The sequence below is a fragment of the Diospyros lotus genome, chromosome 1, assembly GCF_014633365.1.
Source record: "Diospyros lotus cultivar Yz01 chromosome 1, ASM1463336v1, whole genome shotgun sequence".
Taxonomy (NCBI): Eukaryota; Viridiplantae; Streptophyta; class Magnoliopsida; order Ericales; family Ebenaceae; genus Diospyros; species Diospyros lotus.
The window spans coordinates 32,596,392-32,609,681 of NC_068338.1; the positions used below are offsets into that span (position 1 = coordinate 32,596,392).

The 13,290-nt window shown below is 38.3% G+C and overlaps 2 protein-coding genes and 2 non-coding genes across 4 annotated transcripts; 2 read left to right on the forward strand and 2 right to left on the reverse strand.

Annotated features, from left to right (window-relative positions):
- Positions 1-2,928: 2,928 nt before the first annotated feature.
- On the reverse strand, positions 2,929-7,260 carry LOC127793494 (uncharacterized). Its single transcript, XM_052324246.1, has 3 exons — positions 6,574-7,260; positions 5,349-6,429; positions 2,929-3,467 (listed from the first exon to the last, which is right to left on the reverse strand). The coding sequence occupies exons 1-3, from the start codon at positions 6,981-6,983 to the stop codon at positions 3,168-3,170; spliced, it is 1,791 nt and encodes a 596-aa protein (XP_052180206.1). The 5' UTR covers positions 6,984-7,260; the 3' UTR covers positions 2,929-3,167.
- A 231-nt stretch (positions 7,261-7,491) lies between these two features.
- Positions 7,492-7,564, forward strand: TRNAR-CCU (transfer RNA arginine (anticodon CCU)). Its single transcript has one exon. It is a non-coding gene; the product is annotated as a tRNA-Arg (tRNA).
- A 2,622-nt stretch (positions 7,565-10,186) lies between these two features.
- On the forward strand, positions 10,187-11,473 carry LOC127797753 (protein LIGHT-DEPENDENT SHORT HYPOCOTYLS 6-like). The gene has a single exon (XM_052330894.1). It carries the CDS (start codon positions 10,628-10,630, stop codon positions 11,240-11,242), a length of 615 nt encoding a protein of 204 aa, XP_052186854.1. The 5' UTR covers positions 10,187-10,627; the 3' UTR covers positions 11,243-11,473.
- A 1,390-nt stretch (positions 11,474-12,863) lies between these two features.
- Positions 12,864-12,945, reverse strand: TRNAS-CGA (transfer RNA serine (anticodon CGA)). Its single transcript has one exon. It is a non-coding gene; the product is annotated as a tRNA-Ser (tRNA).
- Positions 12,946-13,290: the final 345 nt, after the last annotated feature.

Sequence of the window (13,290 nt, forward strand, 5' to 3'; positions counted from 1 at the left end):
TGATGATGCCAAGAGGCTATTTATTTATTTATTTATGGATTTGCATTTCTCATTCTCTTTATTTAAACGTTCTTTGTCACCGTGTATGCTGCTAGCGTAATAGCATTTTTATTTTTATTTTTATTAAAAAAAAAAATTATCTCAAGGAAGGAAGGAACACCACCCGCTTTACTACAGTTTAATCTAATCTAATCCAATCCGCTTCAATCAACACATTAATTATTATCTAAGACGTTCATAATCAATTCTTTTGGCCCCAGACGACGAGTGTGATAAAACTTCATTTTTTTTGGGCCAAAGACATCCCATCCATTATATGTGTATTTTTGGGTGGGTAAATAAGAGATGCGCGCAGACACAAAAAAAAATGAGAATATTAGAATAATATTGAAGAGAAGAGGCCGTCACACTTTCAGGCTCCAGCAAGCAAACCATAAAAAACCAAACTAAAATGCAGCAAAAATAATAATATACTAGTAAGCCACTGGCAGGTGTGCCACCTATGCACCAAAGCACACGACATTGGACACTAGTCTTGACACCTCTTACACGTCATGCAATTAAATAACAAACCAAAGCTATGGGCTGCCTGCCTGCCTGTCGACACATGAGCTTGCTGCTTGCCCACTTTTTATCTTGGAAATTTCTCGCATTTCACTCCTAAATGTTACAAACCCAACTTGTCAATACTTTCATATCTTAAAATAGAGTAAAAAAACATGGATTGATTGTTTCTTATGTTTAGCCTAACTAAACAAATACTTTCATATCTTAAAAAATAAACTTACAAAACATTTGAACTTATAACATTGGGTTTCTTACATCAATTAATTTTTTTAAAATATCCTCATTCATCTAGGCCCTAAAATGGGTTCAGCCATGATGGCTTCACTGTTGAAACCAGCATCGTTAAATTGCTAAACTCCACAGTGGGGTTCACTTATCTCCCTCCCGCCATACCTCATTCTCTGTCTTCTCTCCCTTTCTTCCCCCTCTTCTCTCCCAATTCGGTTCACTAATCCCAGTCGGTCATTGCTGGGTTTATCAAATTTGTTCAATTCCTCTCTCTCTCTCTCTCTCTCTCTCTCTCTCTCTCAAAGCTATGGCGGCCTACACAAAAGATCATTTATATAAAGTTTTTAGAATATACATTTAGTTTATATATTAGTTTCTATTAAAGTACATAATATACTTAGATTATATATTAAGTATCTTGCTGTTTCATCTTGTGGCCATTGCTTTTGGCTGTTATGAATCATATAATAAAGCAAACGGTAAATTACTGAAAAGCAATTAGTTCCATCTTTGTGCTTTGCTTGCAAGTAAGAGCCTTGATTAATTTATAATGTTATCTTATCATTCTTTTGTCAGGATATCCTCAGTCCTTATGGGCGTAGCACGATTAGTTCTCAGATAACAGATTGCACTCAATGATGCAGATTCGAGTCATGGCAGCAGTAGTGTAGGAGTTTCACCTTTTTATGGGGATGGCTCCTTGTGGGCACCATACACTATGTCTCCTACCTGATGCGCTGTCGTGTACCGTGATTAACTCCTCTGACGTGCATACGATAATGTGTGGGGACGTTAAGGTGAGGGATTTCACCTTTTTTGTACCCAAAGATATCCTATCTGTATAAGCAAGTCGAGGTAAAATCACTAACTTCTTATCCCTACTAGGCCCAAGGTTGTTGTTGGGTTGTAGCCCATGGAACTGGGTCGAATTTTAATGAGCAGAAAACAGTTTCCCGTTTTGGGGCACGTTTTCAGTACCCCACTGCATTCACAGCTGCGGACACCAACGTTGCTCTTGTCTGTCCACTTCACTGCTTGAGATCAACGCATGTCAATGGCACATCACATGGATCATATAAACAAACCACCCCATAAATAATATGGCAGTCAGTCATCATTGCAAAGAAGAAATCCTGGCCTTAACGGTTAAACACTCCCAGCATCCCAATGCACATGTTATGTTAATCCAAGTTCCAGCTTCTAATATAATTAAGATAAGGAAGATGATCATGTGATCAACCTCATCAGCCTTGAAAGGAATGGCAATAATATAATACAGAGAACCAATCTGAAAGACAGCATAACAGGGAATCTCATCATGTTGAAAGAATAGATATAAAAATAAGAATATGAAACTCAATTGTCAACTGTTCAGTTAACCTTTTAGACCAATTTCCATAATTGTTAGCTAAGAAACCATAATTGCTTGAAATGTGCACAATAACAATCAATATGGTCGGCTGCCAAGTTTGAGGCCCAAACAGCTACCAGAAACAAGTTTGTCATTTCAAGCCAGCAGTAGCATCACATGCTACAAAGCCGAACCGCCCTTCTTTCTGTAACTGATTCAGAAGACTCAAGAAGGGGGAGGTTTTTTCTTCTTCTTTTTTTTTTATCAATTTGAAGTCTGAAATGGCATGACTTGAGCCAAAGCCAATAGAAAAAAGCTTAAGATAGTGTTATTGGCGCTTGTCAAACTCACGCATTTGGAATTATTCAAGCAAGGTAATCTCTGGACACTGTCGCATACAGCTAATCCAAAGAAATTGACAGTTAAAAGTTTGAAAGATGGGAAAAAGGAGGGGGGGTGTTCCCTAGTTTCTTCTCATCAACGGGGACAACAAAACAAGAGGGGCCCATCAGAGAGCCACAACAGGAACAAATAGACGAGCTGAAAACAGAACACCCTTAGATTACTCAAAACCTGTAGGGCCTTTAAACCACAGAAAAACTTATTTATTTTGCTTTTTCCTCGCTTTCTTCTAGTTTTATGAATGTTTTCTTGATAACCTTGTAGTGTCCAGTTGTCCAAATGGCATGCATACGAGGAAAAACATATAATTGAATTCCCACCAGTCACATCTTCGCCAAACCATGTAATATACGTGTCGGAAAAGAAATTCCAAGATAGAGAAAAAGGAAACAATCATCCTATAATATTCTTCCCACTTTTTTATGTTCTTCTGCACTCCGGTAAGAAAACGATTAAATGGTAATGCTGAAATAGAAGATTTACATCTTCATTTCTGGACAGAAAATAGAAGAGAACTTCTAGATCTACAAATGGGAATGGTAGCACCTAGTTGATAACGGCTCTTTGTACATAACATTTAGTTTTAGTAGATTAGGTTCTACAGAGATCACAAAAACATTTACTTACTATTGTTGCTGTTGTTGTTGGTGCGCAGCAATATGGACAGAATTTCAGTGAACTGAGGACGCTTTGAGGGGCAATTGTTCCAGCACTTCATCATTAGAGCTCTGAGGATTTGCGGGCAGTCCTTGGGGATTTCAGGTCTAAGCCCGCAAGCAGCTATCCCAACTGCAGCCTGTACAGGGGAAAATGCAGAATAGGCTGCCTCACCTGTCAACATCTCCCAGATTACCATCCCAAAACTATAAACATTGCTCATCCACGTTTCTATAACACTCTCTGGATCACCTGCAATAATCTGTTTACAACCAAACAAGACGGAAAACACTTACTACATAAAATTGACTCAAAACTAAAGGAAGAAAGAAATGTATTCATGATAGAGATAGAGAAGGTTTTTACCCTACCCCCACCCCCCAAAAAAGAAAAAAGAAAAAAAAAGGAAAAGAAAGAAAAAAATTGTGTTCAGACTCAAATCGTTATTCCAAGGTAGACAAACATTAGCCTAAAAACTATATCGAGAGAAAAGTTGAAAATTCTTTTTCTGATATATTTGTTTTTGCAAGAGTGACAGAAAATTTAAGAAAATAAAGCTAAAAAAATGATAAAAGTGCTCCTTTGAGCAATCTCAAAATTTCTTCCAAATGCATTTGCTTTGCAAATACACGCACAGTATCAATCATAAAAAGCAAAAGCCAATAAACATTGGAAAGTGTTGTCCAGCCAAAAGCTCAACAAACAAACATGGAAAAGGCTCTGGTTATTTGAGAAAAAAAGACTAAAAAACAAAAACAACTTTCCGTCAACTGTTGAAAGCTCAGATAATAAAACAAGGAAAAGGCTCTGGTGTTTTCATCCTCTTGATGAAGGATACCCTTTAGCACAGTTCTTGGATGATTTACCTTTTCAGCCCTAGCAGAACCTGGGGTTCCTACTTATTCTTTTGTACAGGGTTTCACCATCTTAAGGCGAACTTCTTTATATATATTAATGCTTTCTTATCACATAAAAAAAAAGTTGGTTGGCATTGATTAGAATAATATTATTGAAACAAAACACCTAACAGGAGAGAGATGAAGCTAGCTGCTCAATGGATTGGAGCACGTACAAGTATAGAAATAAAAGTAAACAACCAATCAAGTGTAAAGCACAACAATTATGAAGCATGATAGGCATGCTCAAGTAATGATGTTAGATAAGTGACATAAAGTTCTACCTGAATAAGACTGGACTCAGAAGCTCTGTTCAGTGTTCACATACATTGTATCCAACTAATGTACTCAAATATGTAGTAAAACTATAATACCTGAAGGAAACTTATTATTGAAATAGCTTCATTTACACAATGATGAAGTAATAAACCTTGATAGAGCAACTAAAGAATGATTCACACACTTTACTATAAGGGCTACAGTAGTTATCATTGCCACAAAATACAGATCACCAGCATGGTAAGTTCAGATTCAATCATGTACTTCTTTTACTTCAATTGCTGAATTGTTAAATTAGTTGACTAAATCATCCATTTATATTTATTTGTACATTATGTATCTAATTTCTAGAAAAGGAAAATCAGAACAACAAAGAAAGGTCTCTGAGGAGTATTAAACACACACCTCTTTCTAAATCTTAAACAACTTCATCTAAATCATAAAATTCTTTTCAGTAATTCTATTAAGTTGAACTATAGCTATTTATTTGACCAAAAAGATATAGAAAAGTAAAAAAACAGTGAAGGTAGACAATATCAATCACAAACTCACGTTAAAACCCAAAAAAAAAAAAAAAATCATGTTTAGCTTTTAGGCAAACCAAAACCAAACAGTTCTGTTTCCTTGCAGGTACCCCCCCCCCCCCCCCTTTTTCCCCTTTAACTTAAATGATATAATGAAACTATGCTAAAACAAATCAACCAATAGTATGCAATTTGACTATCCTTTACAAAAGGAAATCTCATTTCATGCTCTACTGGATTTGAAGAAACAAATCCTCCACAAATTACCAACTTTTAAAAAACTTGTTAGTGCTTACAAAAATGCGTAGGAAACATTTCAAGTAGATGGAAAATGATGGTCAGCCCCTGGCTCATTAATCTCATTGCATCAACAAATTGCTGAATTATTATAAAGCTCAACAAAAATATGCTTTTAAATACTGTAAATGATGTAGGGGAACAAACCTCAGGAGCTAGCCATCTGAATCCATCAGTTTCATACTCCATTGCCTCACCAACACTCTTGCAAGCAGTGATTATGCCCATGTCTCCCAAACAAGCATTCCCATGTCGATCCAACAAGATCCTCTGTGTGTTGAGATCTCTGTATGCTACACCATGGTCGTTCATGAACTTGATCCCTTCTGCAACATCAGCAGCAATCCTTATAACTTCCTTAGTCTGGAGTTTCTTGTTCTTCATCATAAGATCCTGAACTGACCCACCTTCCATGAACTTTGTCACAGCACATAACCCATGAACTTCATCCACACAAACACCATAAAACTGCAAAATATTCCTATGTCCACACGTCATCAGCTCCAGCAAATCTTTTCGAAGCTCAAATTCATATGAATTTCCCTTATCACACCCTTTGAGCTTCTCGATTCCCACCCTCTTGCCCTTATACACTCCCTTGAATGTATTGGGACCAATCTGATCAATAAACTCAAGACTATCAGAGTTCAGCAACCACTTGCCAATCTCATCCCCTCCTGACTGCACTGTCTGCCATTCGTCCACAGAAACAACAAAGGATGAAGAGGGTAAAGGCATCTGAAGCTGAATCTTAGCAGCTAAATTCTCAATCCCATTTCTGTAATTCGGTTCACAGCAATCCTCCTCGATGTCTCCAAGCTCTTTCCATCTAGTATTTTCTTCCTGACACCCACATAAACCAAATGGAAGCTTCATAGTTGTAGATTTAGGCTTCTTCAGGGCAGATTTGAGAGCACTTTCAATCCGGATTTTGAACAATCTCTCTTGCCCAGATTGAACGAGAAGCAGAACAATTCCCAGCGTGAACCCCCTTTTCTCAAAGATTTGAATCTTCTTGCAACAAATCGAAGCGCTATCGAGGGCTCCGGACATGGCTGGCCACGAGATCGATGAGTTACAGGCAAATGTGAGCTTAAAAACAGACCCCTGGACTTCCTCATCGGACACCTCTTGAATCAAAATCGCTGGCTGGTCCTCCACCGACGCCTGTTCTATCAATTTGATATGCACAAACACCTCTTTCATATCAAATCCAGCCTGCGCATAACTGTCAAAAGTAACACCACGAAACAGCATAAGAACCAGCTTAGAAAAAGTAAAATAAGTTGCTGAATCTCTCATGCTGCGTTTGCAAATGTAGACTGATTAGAACAGTTATTAGATTTCGAGTGTGGCCAAAGTAACTACAAACCTGAGTGGCAATGAATCGTAGTGTTTCCGAATATTGGAAACGAGCCTCTCCGGCAGCTGGCTACCGGGATACAGCTGAGTCAAGTTCCGCACAACGCTGCCCCAGACGACCTTCCGACAGCCCTCGGTCCGCGAAGGCGGGGGCGAGTCACGGACCGAGTCGAGATTGAGGGAGTTCTTGAAGGAGGCGATGGCCTCGGACACGTTGCGGCTCAGCCTCTGAAACCGCTTCTGCATGGCCGAGGACTCCTTCAGTCCAGCAGCCGCGGCGGAGGCGGAAGAGGAGGACGAGGAGGAGGTGTCCGGCGGCGGCAAGCCCTCGGATCTGTCGTTGGTGCGCATCAGGACCTGCTCGACCATGTCCTCGTCCGTGCTCGCGCGGCTCGACCAGCATTCGAGCGCCGCAGCCATAGGTCGACAGCGCCGGGCGGACAACCGAAGCGAGGTTGGGTTTGTTAGTTGAGAGCAAATGAATATATGGGGGCGTGGTTTTTATGATCCGCCAGCGTCGTCAGTCGCGTCGCGTGGTTTTCTTCTGGCATGAAAGAGAAGAGAAGAGTGGGGGAGTGATCCGGGGTGATGACGACCAGGATGTGATGGAATGCTCCCTCGCTCTCTACTACTGCACTGCCGTAGCCAGTAGTAGAAGGGATGGACGATGATATGATGATGATGATGACGACGACTTGACGGCGGTGATTGTGATGCGGGTGGCGTTTCTATTGGGTGTTTCCCAGAGCACATTAGGCTTGTTCTTCCGAGAACGCTTGTGGGCCAGCCGGGACTATGATAGTATGATGGGAGGGAGGTGGTGCATGTTGGCCCCACCGGGAATCCCTAGATGCTCTTAGGCCCTTTGGCATGAGCTGACTGGATCATTGTTTATATAATATAATATATACTAATGCACTAAGCGAAGGCGTCTGTAGCTCAGTGGATAGAGCGTCTGTTTCCTAAGCAGAAAGTCGTAGGTTCGACCCCTACCTGACGCGCAGTGACCCTTTTTAACCTTTTCTTCCGCTCCGCCTTCATATTTTCCAATTTTGAACTCTAAATCATTTTATATATGGGTATGGGATGCAACTTTAAGCCTTTGCCCCCCCCCCCCCCCCCCCACCTTTTATTCAGGTAATTAGTGCAGCAACAAATAATAAACTTATAAAGCAACTCGGTATCATGGAGTGCAATTCACCATGCCAGTTTCTTTTCTTTCTTATGCATATTTGAATTGTCTTCGTCGTGCCTCACCTGGCACCAGAAAGCAAAGACACACCCAACTGTAGTGCTCTTTTCCATCTTTTGTTCGTGGGAAAACTAAAGAAGCAAAATAAGGGGGGGAAAAACAAAAAAAAAAAAATCAGAAACAAAAGCTTTGGTTTGGGGAGGAGGAGCTTCGTATTCTGTAAAATCCCAATGTCTCCTCGGGCTTTGGTTTGGGCAAATAAGTTAACAATTCCCGAAGAGACGAGAACAGATGAGTAAAAACAAGGACGTGGCGAGAAAGAGAAGGGGATGAATGGCTGCTTTGGGGCGGACGGACAACCGAACCACCCAGCTCCACCAGCTTTAGGGGGATTCCTTCCCCCCAGTTTCAATTGATTTATGTACAACTTAACTTTCATTTAAATTAATTAATAAATAAATTGTATGACCCCAGCTCGATCGGCATTTAATTTAATAGACCTTAAACATCAATCCAAATTTAAATGGGTGAACTCCCCATTTATAAAATATTAGATAATTATTATACTCGTTAGTAGAAAATATCCATCCATCCATCCTGAGTTCCTATCTAACAGCAATAAAATTAAGTGGTGTTCTAGCCCTTACACCGGCCCGGCCCGGCCCGGCCCAATAGTGGAGTTACCCACAACAACACAATATTATTACACACCTGAAGTAATTTTTACAATAAACCAAATTTGAAGGGTACCCACCCACCCACAACACAATTTTTTGATAAAAATAATATTTAAATTAAGAACAAACAACACCTGTGTGATTAATAATTAAGGATCTGCCTTTAATTTTCCAGGTTCCAAGTTACTACTATTCATGCATGCATCATAAATAGTGAGTTCATTTGATTTAAAACTCATATATATAAATATATATATATATATAGGAATTAGATAAATCAACCACTTTTTTAGTGTAAAGTTAGAGATTTGATTGATGATGAGATTATAATAATAATTAAGATTTTACAAGTAATGAACATATATAGACACTATTAAAACAAATAATTAATTAATTAATTTGATGCACGTACGTATGATGATTTCGGTGACATCCGAACCACCCTTAACTAACAAATTGTATGGAAACGAAATTTTTGTTGCAGTAATTGTTTTGAAAAATAACAATTCTTGTATAAACTTTTTATTTTTATTATTATTATTATTATATATTTTGCAAAGTTGATCCAACGTACAACAAAATAATTGGGTGATTGTTTAATTTGTTTTATGAAATTAGATATTAATTAACTTAATTTAGAATAACGCGTTACGTTGATTGTTGAATGTTAATTTTTATTTTTTTACTATGGCCAATTGTGTTACTCTTTAAGGAAAAAAAAAAATAGATTTGGATCTATCTGGTTTAGATTCATTAATTTGATTTAAATAAATCTATATATATAAGATCACATAATTCAAATATAAATATATATATATATAGATCTAGATTAATTAACCGGATCATCAACAAATAAATCTCGACTTAATGAATTGAAAATCAAATTTAATCCGAATCCAAACTATATATGGAAAGGGTCTAAAATATATATATATATATATATCATAATAATAATAATAATGTCAAAAAAGTGTATGGGAATCTTAAATATTAAACTAATAAAAAGTTGGGAGCTTGCGGAAATGATGAGTGGGCCAGAGTTAGGGGCGTATGGAAAATGGATTGTACGTGCATGAGCATTAGTCTTAAGAAATTAATCGATTCTTAAGTGTGAATGTGGGGACAAATTTAAATGCAACGATTGGTACGTATTTCATTTACAAGACTACTAAACTAACCTGAGATGCGACATTATTATTATTATTATTATTATTATTATTATTATTATTATTATGAGTGGAAGCTGCTGCTGCTGCTTTAAAATACCAATATCCTACCCGACCACCACCACCACTTGTTGTATTGTAGTGTACTCTCGATTACATGGCATTTTAGGTTTTATTTTAACTTAAAAAGTATATATATGATGGACAGTCACTTAAATTGTAATTAATTAATTAAAGCCTAGCTAATATATATAGTTGAAGTCGAGAAAATTTTAATCTGCATTTGAAGCCGCCACTAATTAACATTTTCAAGAGTGAAATTAAAGATTAGTAGGTATTAATATATAATTAAAGTGGGAAGGGAAATTAAGATGAATTAGCAACTTATACGTACCGTGTGATATTGCCCCCACAAATTAAAAGACAAAAAAGATTTGTACGAATGGAGTTGGCATTTGGCATAATAATATGTAAGGCATTATTATTATTATTATGAGGTGAGGTGAGGTGTAGGTAGGTATAATTAATTAATTTTACGTCTCTAAGCTTTTCTTCAAGAATTGGATTTTCCAGATCATCTCTTCACCTCGATCGATCCATTAATTTTCCATATCTTTGGCTTCATTAATTGTCTCTCTAGCTGCAATTCTTTCCTTAATTTGTTCTTTCTTCTGGCAACAGTACGTGCACACTGTAGCTAGGAGGAGGAGGATCTCTACTCTATCTGTTTCATTCATTCATTCAGATATATACGTTTCTTTCTTTCTTTCTTTCCCTCTAATTAATTAGTCTTATGAAAGCGCTCCTCTTAATTCCCAGAGGGTAAAAGAAAGAAACCTGAAATCAAAGATATATCCTCGATCGGCTTCGGATACACTCACTATATATATATATATACCCAGCAACTCGATTGAATTCAGTGAGAGGTTAAGGTTCGAGAACAATAATATTTAAACAAAACCCAAAAAGTAATATATATATATATATATATCTGGGATCCAGACGTACGGAAGAGAAGAGAATTGATCGATGGATTCAATATCAGGAGCCGAAGCACCGGATCCAGATGGCGGGGAGGGTCCATCTTCAGCACAAACAGCCGCCGGAGGCTATGGAGGGTCCAATACTGCAGCGTCGCCACCCAGCAGATACGAGTCGCAGAAGCGCAGGGACTGGACCACTTTCTTGCAGTACCTGAAGAACCACAAGCCGCCATTGACGCTGGCCAGGTGCAGCGGCGCCCACGTGATCGAGTTCCTCAAGTACCTCGACCAATTCGGGAAGACCAAGGTTCATGCCGCCGTTTGCCCTTACTTCGGCGACCCGAATCCGCCGGCGCCTTGTGCATGTCCGCTGAAGCAGGCGTGGGGCAGCCTGGACGCCCTCATCGGCCGACTCCGCGCCGCCTACGAGGAGAACGGCGGCGCCCCGGAATCCAACCCCTTTGGACACAAAGCGGTGAGGATTTACCTGAGGGAGGTGAGAGAAGGCCAGGCCAAGGCCAGAGGGATTGCGTACGAGAAGAAGAAGCGGAAACGGCCTGACACGGTCGCCTCCGCGGAGGTGGAAGCAACCACTGCGGCTGCCGGCGAAGAGAGTAGTGGCTGTGCTGCTACTACCATTCCTACAACTACAGTAGTATAGCTCCTACTACTGATGATGATCTTTAATCAAGTTCAGAATCTGTTCTTAACAAGCTACGATTAGGAGATCATTGAAATGTCGATCGATGCTCTGCTTGTGTACGTAATTGGATCAATCCTCTTGCTTCTTGTTTAGTTATTATACATACTCTGTCTCTGTCAATATACATACATACATATATATATATAAATAGAGCGAGGCAGAGAGAGAGAGAGAGAGAGAGAGTACTGGAGAGAGCAGACTTGACATGAGATGATGATCAAGATATGTCCGATGTTGTGGATCATAAAAATGAGCAGATTCGATCGAGATTGGGCAGGAGTACGTACTGCTCTTCAACCAAAATTTCTTTCTTTTATTGGCGATGTAATTACTTCAGCAACTCAACTGCAGACAACTCGACCCCACCCCCAGCACAGACAGACAGCGGCCTCTCTAGCATCTTCTTCTTCTTCTTCTTCTCGCCACTTGCATTTAATTTACTAATAATTAATATGTAGAAAAAAAAATATCCCCACTTAATGGCATTATTATTATTAATTAATTAATTGATGAGGGTTTGATTTGTTATTCTAGCTAGAATAAAGGGCTCATTTTACTTTCTATTACATATGATTATTACTACTCTTAATCATACAACAAGGTAGACTAGCTAGCTAGATTATTTTAATTTTTATTATAAAATAATGTATAAGGCTAAGATCAAGTTAAATAAAAACTTGATCCCGGTGAGGTGAAGAAATATTTGAGTGTGAAATCATTGTCCTCTATAGAAAAGAAAAGATGGCTCCCTGCCCTTGATATTATGTATGTATGTATTTTGTGCAACCACCATCACCATCACCATCACCTCACCTTGAAAAGGACATGGCAGCAAACCCTTCAAATCCATTCTATAATATATTCTCATTAATTAATCAGTCATAATAATTACATTTCACTTTGGTGCTTTGCCTTCAATTATTATACCCATCGCCCACCCACCATTTCCAAGGCCCATTTGGATTTAGGTACCACAATTTCAAACCAAATCTAAAAGATATATCATTTAAATGGTTTGCTTTCTTATTAGCATTTGTTTGTCGTGGTTTGAAGCAAATTTATGAATATTTTTAACAAGTTTCTTTAACAATAATTGGTACAATAATAATATTATTAAAAGTTATTTATTAATAAACTAAATTTTTACTTAAAAATAACTAATAATTTTATAAAATGTGTTGTTAATTTTTTTTTTAAATATTTATAATTTCTAAATGTTAAAACGCAATATTAAAATAACGTTTACAAATAAGATTATAGAAAAAATTATTGTGGACGGATGGCGTTGAAAGGAACGTAGGCCGTTGAATTTAGCACGTGCTAAATTGGGTCTGCTGTCAATCTTACAACTGCAGGCTGCAGCAGTGGTAGCAGGGTGGTGCCAAATAGCCAAAGGACACTTTGGAAAGCATGCCCGAGTCTACAGGAACGTTCAGGTAACTGGAGAACACGGTAACACGTGGGGGATGTACATACTGCTCTCTCTCCCCCTTTGCATTTGCATGCGTCATAGTAGTAACTTGTACGACGATGGTGAGGTGAAGGTAAAATGGAGATGCCTATTTAGACAAAAAGCGACCGTCGACAGCAGGATTCGAACCTGCGCAGGCGGAGCCCAACAGATTTCGAGTCTGTCTCCTTAACCACTCGGACATATCGACGTTGCTCCCGAGGTCTCAAAAGAAACAATAAAACAACACAAATTGAAGAAACGGGAAGCGTTCTACTGTACAATTTTACATCTGCTACTTGAAATGGTTGCAAACTTAAAAGGAATAAATAATCAGAACATTTGCCAGGCCAAATAAGTGTCGTTTGGGTGTTTGTGTTTTGGATTCTCGAGTTTCATGTTCGAAATTTGATAAAAAAAAAAAAAAAATTAATAGATAAGAACTATTCTAAAAATTAAAAAATACCAAACCGTTTTTACGTAAGTGAAAAAAAATTAAAGATAAAAATTAACGGTTAGGTTTCCTAATTTATATCTCTTACTAAAATTATAAGAC